Source organism: Jatropha curcas, chromosome 2 (assembly GCF_041381405.1).
Source record: "Jatropha curcas cultivar XTBG-Jc1 chromosome 2, XTBG_Jcur_1.0, whole genome shotgun sequence".
Classification (NCBI taxonomy): Eukaryota; Viridiplantae; Streptophyta; class Magnoliopsida; order Malpighiales; family Euphorbiaceae; genus Jatropha; species Jatropha curcas.
The window spans coordinates 20,213,123-20,227,027 of NC_143152.1; the positions used below are offsets into that span (position 1 = coordinate 20,213,123).

General features: G+C 36.2%; 1 protein-coding gene and 1 non-coding gene across 2 annotated transcripts; one reads left to right on the plus strand and one right to left on the minus strand.

Moving 5' to 3' along the window:
- Positions 1-8,250: 8,250 nt before the first annotated feature.
- On the minus strand, positions 8,251-10,473 carry LOC149498361 (uncharacterized). The gene is made up of 3 exons (XM_089717302.1): positions 9,937-10,473; positions 8,712-9,621; positions 8,251-8,588 (listed from the first exon to the last, which is right to left on the minus strand). Exons 1-3 carry the CDS (start codon positions 10,471-10,473, stop codon positions 8,251-8,253), a joined length of 1,785 nt encoding a protein of 594 aa, XP_089573428.1.
- Positions 10,109-10,215, plus strand: LOC149498362 (small nucleolar RNA R71). Its single transcript, XR_016319843.1, has one exon. It is a non-coding gene; the product is annotated as a small nucleolar RNA R71 (small nucleolar RNA).
- Positions 10,474-13,905: the final 3,432 nt, after the last annotated feature.

Below are 13,905 nucleotides of genomic sequence, written 5' to 3' on the forward strand. Positions count from 1 at the left end.
CACTTCTCTTAATACAATCTAAGTTTTTCTGTTTCTGAATCTAACTCTGAATATGAATGAATTTTTTTCTTTCTTCACTTTGATTGCTATTTATAGAGGAGGAGAGTGATGGTGGTGATTGGTTGGCCAAAAGGTGCTTAAGGTGACTTCTCTTGGGAAGAGTCCCGACCCATGCATGGAAAGATATGTATTTCTGATGAAAGGACAGCAATTACGTCTCCTGGAAATCTCGAGTCGTGCTTGTGAGGTTAAAGGTCGCGCTCGCGACTTTTGCTTCAAATGTCTCTGCTTCTCAGGAGTGCTTCTCGCGCTCGCGCATATTGATGTCGCGCTCGCGACTATTGCTTGCAAACCTTCTAACTCTCAAGAGTGCTTCTCGCACTCGCGCATATGGATGTCGCGCTTGCGACTTGCGTTTTTCTTTGCTTGCTGAATTTTCTGGGTGTAGGTTGCGCGCGCGACCTCAGGTAGTGCTCGCGACTGGACATTCTTCTTGTTGCGACCTGCTTCGCGTCGCGAGGGCTGGTTCTGGTCTCTTTTTCTATATAAAGCAAACTCTTTCATTCCTTTGCTCCAACTGTGTTCCTAAAATTACTTTGAAACAAAAACAACACGAAAAAACGTAAAATATATAAAAACATCATGCATTCATGCAATTTATATGAAAATAACATAACAAAATTTGTCCGCTTTGCAAGGCTATCAATTCCCCCACACTTAGCTCTTTGCTTGTCCCTAAGCAAAAATATTCATCCTTCTTTTTGAACTTCATGTTGATCATGTTTATTTTTACTCGTTGATTTAGACTTCTTAAGTAATCTACCAAAGACAAGAGATTGATGTATTTATGAACTAAGTAGTATAAATGCATATGACATGTAAAACTTTTCAAGATAGCAAACAAAAATCTAAAGTATAAGAAATCTAGTCATTTTTTAAAATATTAGATAGGCAATCCTCCATCCTTAGAATGCAAAATAGGAAGTACTTAAGATAGCATATATGTATTGTTTCTTATCTCAAGGCATTTTTAGGTAATCTATTTTCTATCTCACTAAGTGGTTGCATTTTATGCTCCATACCACATTTTTTCTTTTGCTACCATTTTTTTTTTATGTGGGAATGTAAATGGTAAGTAGTTGCATTTTATGCTCCATACCACTTTGCTTTAGAACAGATTTTCCGTTATTCCCTCTGATAGGTGTTAATTTTATAGTGTTTTGAATATAGTTTTTATTAGAATTTTAGTAAGTTTTATTACTTTAATTTGATTTTAGTATAATTTTGTTCAAAGCTTCCTTAATTCTTAACCCGCTTGATCTAAGAGAAAATTGTAGGAATTTGGCATAGAAGAGAACATTAAAAGGCAAGACACTCAGCCTCTAGCACACCCAGGCCGTGCTAGAAGGCACAACCGTGCTAAAAGCTAAGGAAATCAAGGGAGAGACAGAAGAGAGCACGGCTTGGGTGTGTCAAAAGGCACGGCCATGCCATTATGGGGTCTAGGGCGTGTCAATGCCTAGCACGCCCATGACAATTTCAGGCGGGAGTGACAGAAGCAAGCACACCCTGCCTGTGTTATGTGGCACGCCCGTGCCTCAAGGAGTCTTCAGGGTGTGCTTGCCTAGCACACCCCGTGCTTCACTAGCCAGACTTCCAAACTAAAGCACACCCAGCCCGTGCATACTGGCAAGCCCGTGCTGCGTAGACAGAGCTAGCGTGAAATAGATATGCAAATCAATCTTTTTCTCACATGGGCCGACCTTGGGGAGTTTCCTAAACACACTAAACAAGACCTAGACCTATTTTGGGAGAGAAAGGAGTCGTAATCAAGAAGAGATCAAAAGCCTAAACAGTCATGATCTCCTATAGAAGATTTTGCACTAAATAAGGATTCTATTTCCTAAAAGGAGTCAAACTTACCTTCAGGAGCTCTATATAAGGAGGGGAACTTCTCATTGCTAGGGATGTCGTTTTTGTGCAATTCTTTACATAATTGTCTCTCTCTCAAAGACTTCAAGCATCCAAAATTTGTGCCAAGATTCAAGGAAGCCATCAACATAGCTGTGATTCAGTTTTTATTTCTAAACTCTTCATCTTGTCTTTCTTTTCATTATTGTCTTTAAGTATAATGATTGATTCAAGTATGACTGAGTTTTATTTAATTACTATGTCCAGCTAAACTCTTATACTAGGGATTTGATGTAACTTAATTCGATTCCAGTTTATAATATTAGGTTTATTTTTCTTTGTTCTCGTTATAAATTGTTATTGTGCTTAAAGCTTCCAGGCAGAAAATTTCCCCTGGATTGAGTTATTTCAATAATTGCTATCGGGAGAAGGGTTATTGATATGAAAAAGATAATAATTTACTTGAGAATAATAACTTGACGCGGAAGCTATATGGTTTGACTCAAGGGGGGTTTTCATAAGTTAATAATTATTAAGTTGTGAACTCACAAAACAACCACAAAACCTAAGGATCTGATTTATGTTTGATTTCACTATTGAAAGGTAGGTAATTATACTAGATTAGAATAGCTAACAATACATCGGGAGAGCTTGTTAGTGACTCTAGGGTTGTTTCTCCTACTTGAACAATTAAAATTGATTAATGAACTAATAAAATAAGCTGGATAGAATTAAGTGAAATTAAATTCCCTAGTAGTTCAATTCCCTGATTTCTTTTCATCTAAATTTTGTGATTGATCTCTTTCTGTTTTTACTTTAAATTTTTCTTTATAGCAATTCTCTCTTATTATCGTTTAAATAATAATAGGTTAACATAATTTTGGTAATTGATATACAATCCCTGTGGATACGATACTCTCTTACTCTATATTACTTATTGCGATTTCGTACACTTGCGAAAAACGCTGTCACCCTCTATCGTATATTTTTCTCTGTTGAAATACCTTCATCCTTTATTGACTTGAAACATACAAGTATTTAATTTCCCTTTTCTTCCTATTCTTCATTCAAGTTAGGATTCAAGCTTCTCTAAAGCAAAAGATAATGTCTAGATAGTTAACTAAAGATTAATATTTGCTATTGAAAATTTCAATATGTCATATGTAATATATTAATACCTAAGTTCATATAAGCATTTAAATCTCTTAAATCATGGTATATTTTTCAAGACTTCTATTTCAATAAGCAAAATACAAACAAATCAACATGTAGAGACTAAAACATTGAACTAAGGCAAAGAAGTTGACTTTTTTAATTGTCACATTTTTTTTTATATGAAATGAAATGAAAATGTAGGTCCCCCCCACACTTAAAAGACACAATGTCCTCATTGTGGGAGGGGAAATGCAAATAAAACATACGACACATGCATAAACACACAAAAACACTGAAAATGGAAAGAAAAACTAAAGAGGGACAGAAAAACCTTAGGCCTCCGGAGAACCTGGAGGTGACAGAGTGAATTCGATGTTTTGGTTGTGGAAATATTTCATCCACTTCCGTTCCATACGTTCGTGGTTTTTCTGGATTGTGTGCAGTTTTTGTCCCATGTCAAATACGGTGACTTGCAAAGTTTCCTGCGATTGCTGTAATGCTTCCACTTTACTCAACACTTGCTTCCATCCAGCAACTTCATCTTCTTCTTCTTCTGCGTGAGAAGATGATGTGACTGGTGCTTTGCCTTTCCGCTGTCTTTGCATTTGTGCATCAGAGGTTCCTTCATCGCGATCGCTGTGCCCGATTCTTCTTTCCCATGGCTTCTAACGATAGAGTACTGTGGTGCCTGTTTTCACTTCCTCAACTAAACCTGTCTTTTCCAAGAATGCGCCATCCATATACCGAAAAATGTCTGCAGGCTGGGGCTGATAGGGTGGAATAGGCATACGAGCAACATATACCAAGATAGGTGCCATGCTACCGACTCCTAAAGTAACCTTGCCTTGATGACGAGAGGCGTTGTATATTGTATCGAGCACCATGCCTGCAATATCCACTCGTTTTCCCTGCAAAATAGATTCCAACACAAACAAGTCTCTTATTTGGACTTTGGAGGCTTCCACTCGTCCAAACAAAGCATAACACAAATATTTATGCAGGTATAAAATACTCTCATCCTTAATCCATTTGTTTCCGGCATTTCGAGGAGTAAAAGACGATTGACCCGTCAGCATTTCCCAAATGGAAGTCGCATTCCAACCTTTCGGTTTAGACGCAAATCCATTTCTGGGGAATCCTAACCATTGGTGCATTTTATCATAATCCACAGTTAATTCCTCTCCATCCACTCTAAATTTGATGGCCATTTCAGTGTCATCTACCCAATCAATGGTAGTCAATAATTCTAAACTCAATTTAGCATTCTTAGGAATTTTCAATTGACTAAATATTTCAAAGTTCAGAGTTTTCAAATATTCTTGAACTTTCTCTAAAATGCTAGTATTCTGTAAAAAGTTTTAGTCAAGAAGATACATACCTGTGAAATTGCATTTGGCAAGGCAGGTGAAACGTTCTCCTTCCTCCATAGTATATATAGGGAAAGGAGCCTTATACCTGGAGGCCAAATCCCTTCGTGCTAGTGCAGAGGAGGAAGATCCTTCCTTGTTCTTCTTGGCTTTTTGTTTGAATGGCATTGTGAGAGTTTGGATAGAGATTTTTCATTCAAGTCACACAGAAAAGGGGGTTGCTGGGAATTGATTTTGCACTGATAAAGTTTGGGGGTTTGTAAAGAGGGGAATGGAAACTCTTATATAGATGAATTTAGGGAAAGATAGGGTTGAGTAGTTAATGGGCAAGTTGAAAAGGAAGAGTTTTGATTGGATTTGAAAGGTTATTTGCAGTTTTTGTAGGTTTGAATACCTTGGGAAGGAGAAGAATTGAATTTGAATGTGAGAGGGCAGTTGAGAGTTCTGACCGTTGGAAAATCGCGCCAGTAATTGTTGGTGTCGCGCCAGTAATTTGCTGGAGTCACGATCGCGTATGCCATTCACAGCTCGCGAATGGTTATCTCCGTGCTTCTGACCTCTGTTGTACCCTAATCGCGCCCGTGCTTGATATGATTGCTATCGCGAAAGTACATCTCAATGCTTCTGACTTGTGTTGCAGTGAACTCGCGCTCGCGAGGTTATAGTGTTGCGACCGCGAGAGGGGATCTTGAGGCTTCTGACTGTCTTTGTGGAGAACTTGCAATCGCGCTTTATATTGTCGCGATCGCGAATGTTGGTTAAAAACCTTCTGTCTCTTTTTTTTGCAACAATTGCGCTCGCGCCTTCTATATTCGCGCTCGCGAATTTGGTTCCCTACAAAAAATAAATTTCCTGCACACTTGACTTTTGATGAGTTCCCTCTTTTTTTTTTTTTTTTGAAACAATTAATAAAATAGTAAGTTATAATAAACAAAGTATATTAATTAGTTATTGATATTATACATACCTATTGTGTTGATTCAAAATGTTACTTGTGATGGATCATTAATCTTATCAACCAAATAAAGCTTACACCTTTGGCCATTGACCATAAATGTGGAACCATTAGATAGATTTTTCAATTCTAATGCTCCATGATCTGAAACTTTGATTACCTCAAATGGTCCACTCCATCTTGACTTCAATTTTCCAGGAAATAGGCGTAGTCTTGAATTAAATAACAACACTTTGTCTCCTTCTTTAAATGATTTGATTTGAATCTGATTATCATGCCATTTCTTAGTTCTTTCCTTATACAACTTAGCATTTTCATATGCTAATAATCTGATCTCATCAAGTTCATTTAACTGAAGTCTCCTTTTGTAGCCAGCCTTGCTTAAATCAAAATTCAAAGACTTTATTGCCCAGTATGCCTTATACTCTAATTCTAGGGGTAGGCGACAGGCCTTACCATAAATTAAACGGTATGAAGACATCCAAATTGGTGTCTTAAATGCCGTTCTATATGCTCAAAGTGCATCATCGAGCTTAAGTGACCAATCCTTCCGTGATGAATTGACAGTTTTTTCCAAAATCCACTTAAGCTCACGATTTGAAATTTCCACTTGACCACTAGTTTGTGGATGATATGGGGTAGATACCTTGTGGTGTACTCCATATTTTCTCAAAAGGCTTTCAAAGGATTTATTTAAAAAGTGCGTACCTCCGTCACTTATGATTGCCCTTGGAACTCCAAATTTGGTAAATAGTGCTTTTAAGAATTTGACTACTGTATTGGCGTTGTTTGTGACACAAGCTTGTGCTTCCACCCATTTGGAAACATAGTCGACAGCTACTAAGATATAACTTTTACCTTGTGAAATAGGTAAGGGTCCCATAAAGTCGATTCCCCATACATCGAATATTTCTACCTCAAGTATGTTGGATAAAGGCATTTCATCTTTCCGACTTATGTTACCAACCCTGTGACACCTGTCACAATGAGAGACAAATATACGTGCATCTTGAAATAAAGTAGGCCAATAAAAGCCACTTTCCAAAACTTTTGAAGTAGTTTTATTCGCTCCATGATGCCCTCCATATGGACTAGAGTGACAATGCATAAGTATATCTTGTATTTCTGTTTCCCCTACATACCTTCTAATCATACCGTCCATACATATCTTAAACAAGAATGTTTCATTCCATAAGAAATTTTTAGCATCTGCATAGAACTTCTTTCGTTGTGCATAAGTCATATCTAGAGGTATTATGTTAGAAGCTAGAAAATTTGCAATGTCAGCATACCAAGGTGTGTGAACATGTTTTACTAACATTAAATTTTCATCCGGAAAACTTTCATTTATAATTGTAGATTCTCCTATTGGTCCTTCTTCATTTTCCAAATGTGATAAATGATCAGCAACTAAATTTTCGGAACCCTTTTTGTCCTTAATTTCAATGTCAAATTCTTGCAATAATAATACCCATCTAATAAGACGTGGTTTTGCATCTTTCTTAGCAAATAGGTATTTCAATGCAGAATGATCAGTATAGATTATGACTTTGGCTCCTAACAAATATGATCTGAATTTATCACATGCATATACCACAGCCAACATTTCTTTCTCAGTAGTTGTATAATTCATTTGAGTACTAGTTAGAACATGGCTAGCATAGTATATCACATGCAATTTCTTATCATGTCTTGGCCTAAAACACAACCAACAGCAACATCACTAGCATCACACATTATTTCAAATGGTAATCCCCAATTGGGTTTTGCCAAAATAGGTGCACTCACTAATGCATTCTTCAAAGTATTAAAAGCTCTCAAACATTCTGGAGAAAAATCAAAGGATGCATCTTTAATAAGTAAGCTAGTTAGAGGTTTAGCAATGATAGAAAATTTTTTTATAAACCTTCTATAAAATCTCGCATGGCCTAGAAAAGATCTTATCCCTTTAACCGTAGTGGGAGGAGGTAACTTTTCTATGGCTTCTATCTTTGCCCTATCTGTCTAGATTCCTTCCTTACCTATTTTGTGCCCTAAAACAATGCCTTCATCAACCATAAAGTGGCATTTCTCCCAATTTAAAACCAAGTTAGCACTTTCACATCTTGACAATACAAGATCTAAATTTTTCAAACAACTTTCAAATGAATCACCATAAACAGAAAAGTCATCCATGAATACATCCACAATTTCCTCTATGTAGTCATTAAAAATCGCAGTCATGCAACGTTGAAATGTTGCAGGTGCATTGCATAATCCAAAAGGCATGCGTCTATATGCAAATGTACCAAATGGACAAGTAAATGTGGTTTTCTCTTGGTCATTCGGAAAGATATAAATCTGAAAATATCCAGAATATCTATCGAGAAAACAATGGAAAGCATGACCAGCAATTCGTTCTAACATTTGATCTATGAATGGTAATGGAAAATGATCTTTTCTTGTGGCTGAATTGAGTTTCCTATAATCAATACATACCCTTCAACCTGTAGTGGTTCTAGTAGGGATTAGTTCACCATTTTCATTTTTTACTATAGTCATTCCTCCCTTTTTAGGCACACATTGAATTGGACTAACCCATTGGCTATCTGAAATTGGGTATATTATTCATGCATCTAATAACTTGATAATTTCTTTCTTCACTACTTCTTTCATATTAGGATTAAGTCTCCTTTGTCTTTCTGCCTTAGGTATATGTCCATCTTCAAGATTGATGTAATGCATGACTCGATTTGGACTTATCCCTTTAAGGTCAGAAATTTACCATCCTATACTCTTAATCCTATTTCTAACAATTTTTAACAAGTCATTTTCTTGATCTATAGTTAATTTGTTAGAAATAATTATAGGAAGTGTGTGATCTTAACCTAAGAAAGCATATCGTAAATGACTCGGTAACTCTTTAAGGTCTACTATTGGTGGACTTTCAATTGATGGTGGCAAAGGCTCATGCTCCCTAAGTAACATTTCAGGTCTTAAATTTATAAACTCATCTTCTTTAATGTTTGCATTTTCTTCCTCATATTTTTCACTATTTTCCAAGGCAAACATTTCCTGTATGCATGCATCAACTATGTCAATCATTATGCAATTTCCCTCATCCATAGGATATTTCATAGCTTTGTCTATATGAAACTCAATGACATCATCACCTATCCTAAGGACTAATTTTCCTTCTGAAACATCAATTAATGCCCTCCCTGTGTTCATAAATGGTCTTCCTAAAATAAGAGGACAATTTTTATCATAAACAAAATCAAGTATGACAAAATCAGTTGGAAAAATAAATTTGTCAACCTTAACAAGTACATCCTCAATGATACCATGGGGTCTTTTAATAGATTGGTCAGCAAGTTGTAAAACCATATTAGTTCTCTTAACTTCAGCTTCTAAACCCAATTTCTTAAAGAGAGATAATGGCATCGAATTAATACTTGCTCCTAAATCACAAAGGCATCTAGGAAAATCTACTTTACCTAATTTGCATGGTATAGTGAAACTTCCTAGATCCTTGAGTTTAGTAGGTAACTTACTTGAGATTATGGAACTACAATCCTCAGTCGGAGTGACTATTGACACATCTTCCCAACTACGTTTCTTCGAGATCAATTCTTTAAGGAACTTACCATAGTTTGGAATTTGTGTAATAGCTTCCATGAGTGACATGTTGATATGCAAATTTTTCAATTTATCAATAAAATTTAAGAACTGCTTATCTTGCTCTTGATTCTTTAGCCTTTGTGGAAAAGGTGGCCTAGATTGATAAGCTTTAACATTATCCTTTTCCTTGTCCTTTCCTTTTTTTTGTTCTTTTGATCCTGCACTATTCACTTCAATGCTCGGTTCACAAACCGGCTCCACAGTTGTTTTATTCAAAACATTAGCATCAATACCCGAAGGAACTACTTTATCTACTATTTTTCCACTTCGTAAGGCAATGGCACTTACACTTTCCCTAGGATTCTTTTCTGTATTACTAGGAAGATTTCCCACTTCACGTGAGGAAATAGCATTTGCAAGCTGCCCTACTTGTACCTCCAAGTTATGTATGGATGATGAATGGTTTTTGAATAACTTGTCAAACTTTGATTCTAACCATTTAAAACTATCATCTTGACTACTCATTTTTTGGTTAATTCCCTCCAAAAATTTATCAATTTTACTAGTCAATTGTCCTAGTCTATCTTGAGATTGACTAACCTGATTGCCCCTATCTTGATTATCATGGTTTCTCTAAAAGGAATTATGATAATTATGATTTTCAGCATTATAAGTATTCGAATATGGACCGCGAACTTGTCCTTGAACATAATTCACTTGTTTCTCCATAATCGGATGCTTATAATTACATTCATTTAACACATGCCCATTTTGACCGCAATTGTCACAAATAAGAGATGTTGATTTATTTATGTTTAAGTTATCAATTTTATATGACAAAGCAGAAATCTGTGCTTGCATCATAGTTAAGGGATCTAATTCATGCACTTTCTTTACCGAATTCTTTGAGGAAGAAGATGACTCATTATTAGCAGTAGAATGACTTACCTGAGTCCTTTCGGTTGGCCATATGCTATTATTGTTGGCCATCTCTTCTAGTAACTCAATTGCATCATTAGTAGTCTTCTTCATTAATGATCCCCCTACCATAGCATCTATAGTTCCTCTTATAGAAGGTGTTACCCCATTGTAGAAAGTTTGAATCAATATATTTTGGGGAAGACCATGGTGTGGGCAAACTCGTTGGAGTTCTTTATAGCGATCCCACGCCTCATATAGGGATTCATTTTCATGTTGGGTAAATGAGGTTATTTCTTTGATAAGCCTAGCGATTTTTGCTAGTGGGAAGTATTTAGACAGGAAAGCTTGGGCTAGTTGTTCCCAGGTAGTGATAGAATTTGGTGGTAATGAATTCAACCAAGCTTTTGCCTTATCTTTCAATGTGAATGGAAATAGACGTAACTTAATAGCGTCTGCTGGTACTGAATTCATCTTAAATGTATCACAAATCTCAAGAAAACTAGCTATATGCGAGTTAGGATCCTCATTCGGTAATCCGTAAAATTGAACACTATTTTGGATCATTTGTCATAAAGCAGGTTTAATCTCAAACTGGTTAGCATTTACCAGTGGACGTACTACTCCTTTTTGTGAACCGTTTAAACTTGGAGTAACATAGTCTATCAACCACTGTGGCGGATTTCCATCACCCATGACTCTTGAATTTCTTGTTTTCTTTTTCTTCTTTTGTTGTGAAAGAAACTGTTCAATCTCAGGCTGATAATCCTCTAATTCACTGTTTGAAGATCTGGTACTTGGCGTATGAGGTACGTAAATTATGTATTCCTGCAAAATTTTGAAATAATAAGTATCTTAATTAAAATAAACTGTAAATCATATATAAGAATATTTCGTTAAATGACAGAACACCGTTCCCCGGCAACGGCGCCAAAAACTTGTTGCGTCTCTTTTAAGTTCCCGCAAGTATACGGATCGCAACATAGTAATAAAAGATCGATCCCACGAGGAATGGATGTCGCGCTCGCGACTTGTGTTTTTCTTTGCCTACTGAGTTTTCTGGGTGTAGGTTGCGCGGGCGACCTCAGGTAGCGCTCGCGACTGGACATTCTTCTTGTTGCGACCTGCTTCGCATCGCGAGGGCTGGTTTTGGTCTCTTTTTCTATATAAAGCAAACTCTTTCATTCCTTTGCTCCAACTGTGTTCCTAAAATTACTTTGAAACAAAAACAACACGAACAAACGTAAAATATATAAAAACATCATGCATTCATGCAATTTATATGAAAATAACATAACAAAATTTGCCCGCTTTGCGAGGCTATTACTTACCATATTTGGAAATTAAAAAACGTTTCCACAAGAAATCCTTTCCCGATCTAAACCTCCACCACCACTTACCTAAAAGAGCCAAATTCTTCTTTTGTAGGCATGCGATCCCCAATCCACCATGATTTTTGCTTTTAGTCATTAGTGACCATGAAACCCAATTGATAGGCCTCTCCCCTTCCAAACCTTTACCCCAAAAAAATTTCCTTTGTGCTAATTCTAACTTATTCATCACCTTTTTAGGGGCCCTAAAAATGGCCATAAAAAAGAGAGATAGAGAAGATAAAATAGATTTCATCGGGGTCAATTTTCCTCCTACAGAAAAATGTCTAGCATTCTAAGAAGATAATTTTGATTCCACCTTCTCTATAATGGATTTCCAGGTGTTGTAACTCTTAGGATACCACCAATGGGGATCCCAAGATATCTAGTAGGCAATTTACCAAAAGAACATTTCAAGATGTCAGCAAAAAACCTTATTTCTTCATCTCCTAAATTAACACCGTATAACTTGCTTTTAGCAAAATTGATTTTCAAATCAGAGAGCACCTAAAAGCAAATCAAAATTCTTCATAGATTAGCAATTTAGCAGCATCAACCTTATTGAAAACCACCGAGTCATCTACAAATTGTAAATGAGATATAGTAATAGATTGTGAGCCAACTTGAACACCTGAAAGTAAACCATTAGAAACATATTTTTAATCAATAAATTAAAAGCCTCTGCAACAACAAGAAATAAGAAAGGAGATAGGGGTCTCCTTGTTTAAGAGCACGCGGCATAGAGAACTCTTCAATAGGACTGCCATTTATTAACGCAAATAGCCTGAGAGAACCTTAGACACTCCCAAATCCATCCACCCTACTTTTCCTTAAAACTAAACTTTTTCAACATAAATATTAAAAACCCCAATCTACAGAGTCATATGCTTTCTCAAAATCTGCTTTAAAAATCAAACCTTTGCATTTTTTTTAAGCCAAGTCATGAATGATCTCATTTGAAATAAGAATGCCATCTACAATTTGCCGCCCTCCCACAAAAGCAGTCTGATTCTCTCTAATTATAGAACCCATAACCCTCTTCATTCTAAGAGAAAGGAATTTGGTAAGAATCTTGTACACACTACCTATCAAAGAGATAGGTTTATAGTCTTTAAAACCTCGAGGAGATGTTTTTTTAGGTATAAGAGCAGTGACGCTTGAGTTTAATCCCACTGCTAATTTCCCATTAGAATAAAACTCCTAAAATAATTTTAAAAGATCAAGACGCACTATCTCCCAACATCTTTTAAAAAATTCTAAAGAGAATCCATCAGGTCTTGGAGCTTTAGCTCCATCGCAACTCTAAATGGTGTTCTTTATGTCCTGTTCAGTAAAAAGAGCTTCCAAAGCAGTAGCATCCTCCATTGAAAGTGTCGAAGCAGCCTTTAAAGACATAATAGGGTGAGCACTATTCATTATAGAATAAATCTCAGAGAAAAAGCTCTTAGTTGCACCTCTAACTTGTTGAACATCATCAACCCACTCACCATTAGTAATCAAACCTACTAAGTAATTACTTGAATATCTACCTTTAACAATTGTATGGTAATATGTGGTGTTGGCATCGCCCTCTTGTAACTAGGAAAGTCTTGCTTTTTGCCTTGATAAAATGTCTTCATATCTTGACAAATCCTAAAGCTTCCGTAAAGAAGTTTTCCTTTGCATGATTTCCTCTTCAGATAAGTCATTGATTTCAGCCTTTTAAGTCCGATTTGCTATACAAGTGCGATACTTAGTAATTTCACTTGGAATAAACCCAAATGTATTCTTGTTCCAAGATTTCAAAATTGATTTCAAATTTCGCAAGTTTGAATGTCGGATATAACCACCCCAACGAAAAGTAGAGTCCTTATTCCAACAATCTCTAACTATCTTAGAAAAAGAAGGATGATCACACTAAAAATTAAAAAATCTGAAAGGCCGTGGACCCCAATCTTTTGAAATCTCTCCAAGTACAATTGGACAGTGGTCAGACAAAGTCCTTTTTAGCCCAAAAACACAAAGGTTATTCCATTTTAGTAACCATTTATTACAAACAAGAAACCTATCAAGGCGACTCATCTTCGTACCTGAACCATTAACCCAAGTAAATTTTCTTCCTATTATAAGAAAATCATTAAGACCGCTATTTGAAATAAAGTAGTTGAAATCACAACAACTGAGATGATCATACATGCATCCCCTTTTTTCAGAAGCATCACGCATGGAGTTGAAGTCTCCACCAACGCAAAAAATAACATCATTGCCCAATATAATTTGTGTTATATTATCCCACATTGATCTTCTACTTGTAATCTCATTAGGAGCATAAACATTTAAAGGAAAGCACATCTCATCACTACCCATAAACTTCACTTTAATTAGAAGAAAGCCCTCATCTTTAACTACATCACATTTTTGGAATAAAGCCTTGTCCCAAATCATTAACAGACCACCTGAAGCCCCATCAGAGTCCATACACTCCCAATCGAAATTCCTCCATGGCCATAATTTTTCCACAAGCTTGTTAGATAATGAAGTTTTTTTAGTCTCCTGAATCCACAACATGTTAGCTAATTCAAATGATACTAAATTTCTAGCTTCCTTTACCTTTTCTTTCCTCCCTAACCCTCTACTATTGTAAGAAACA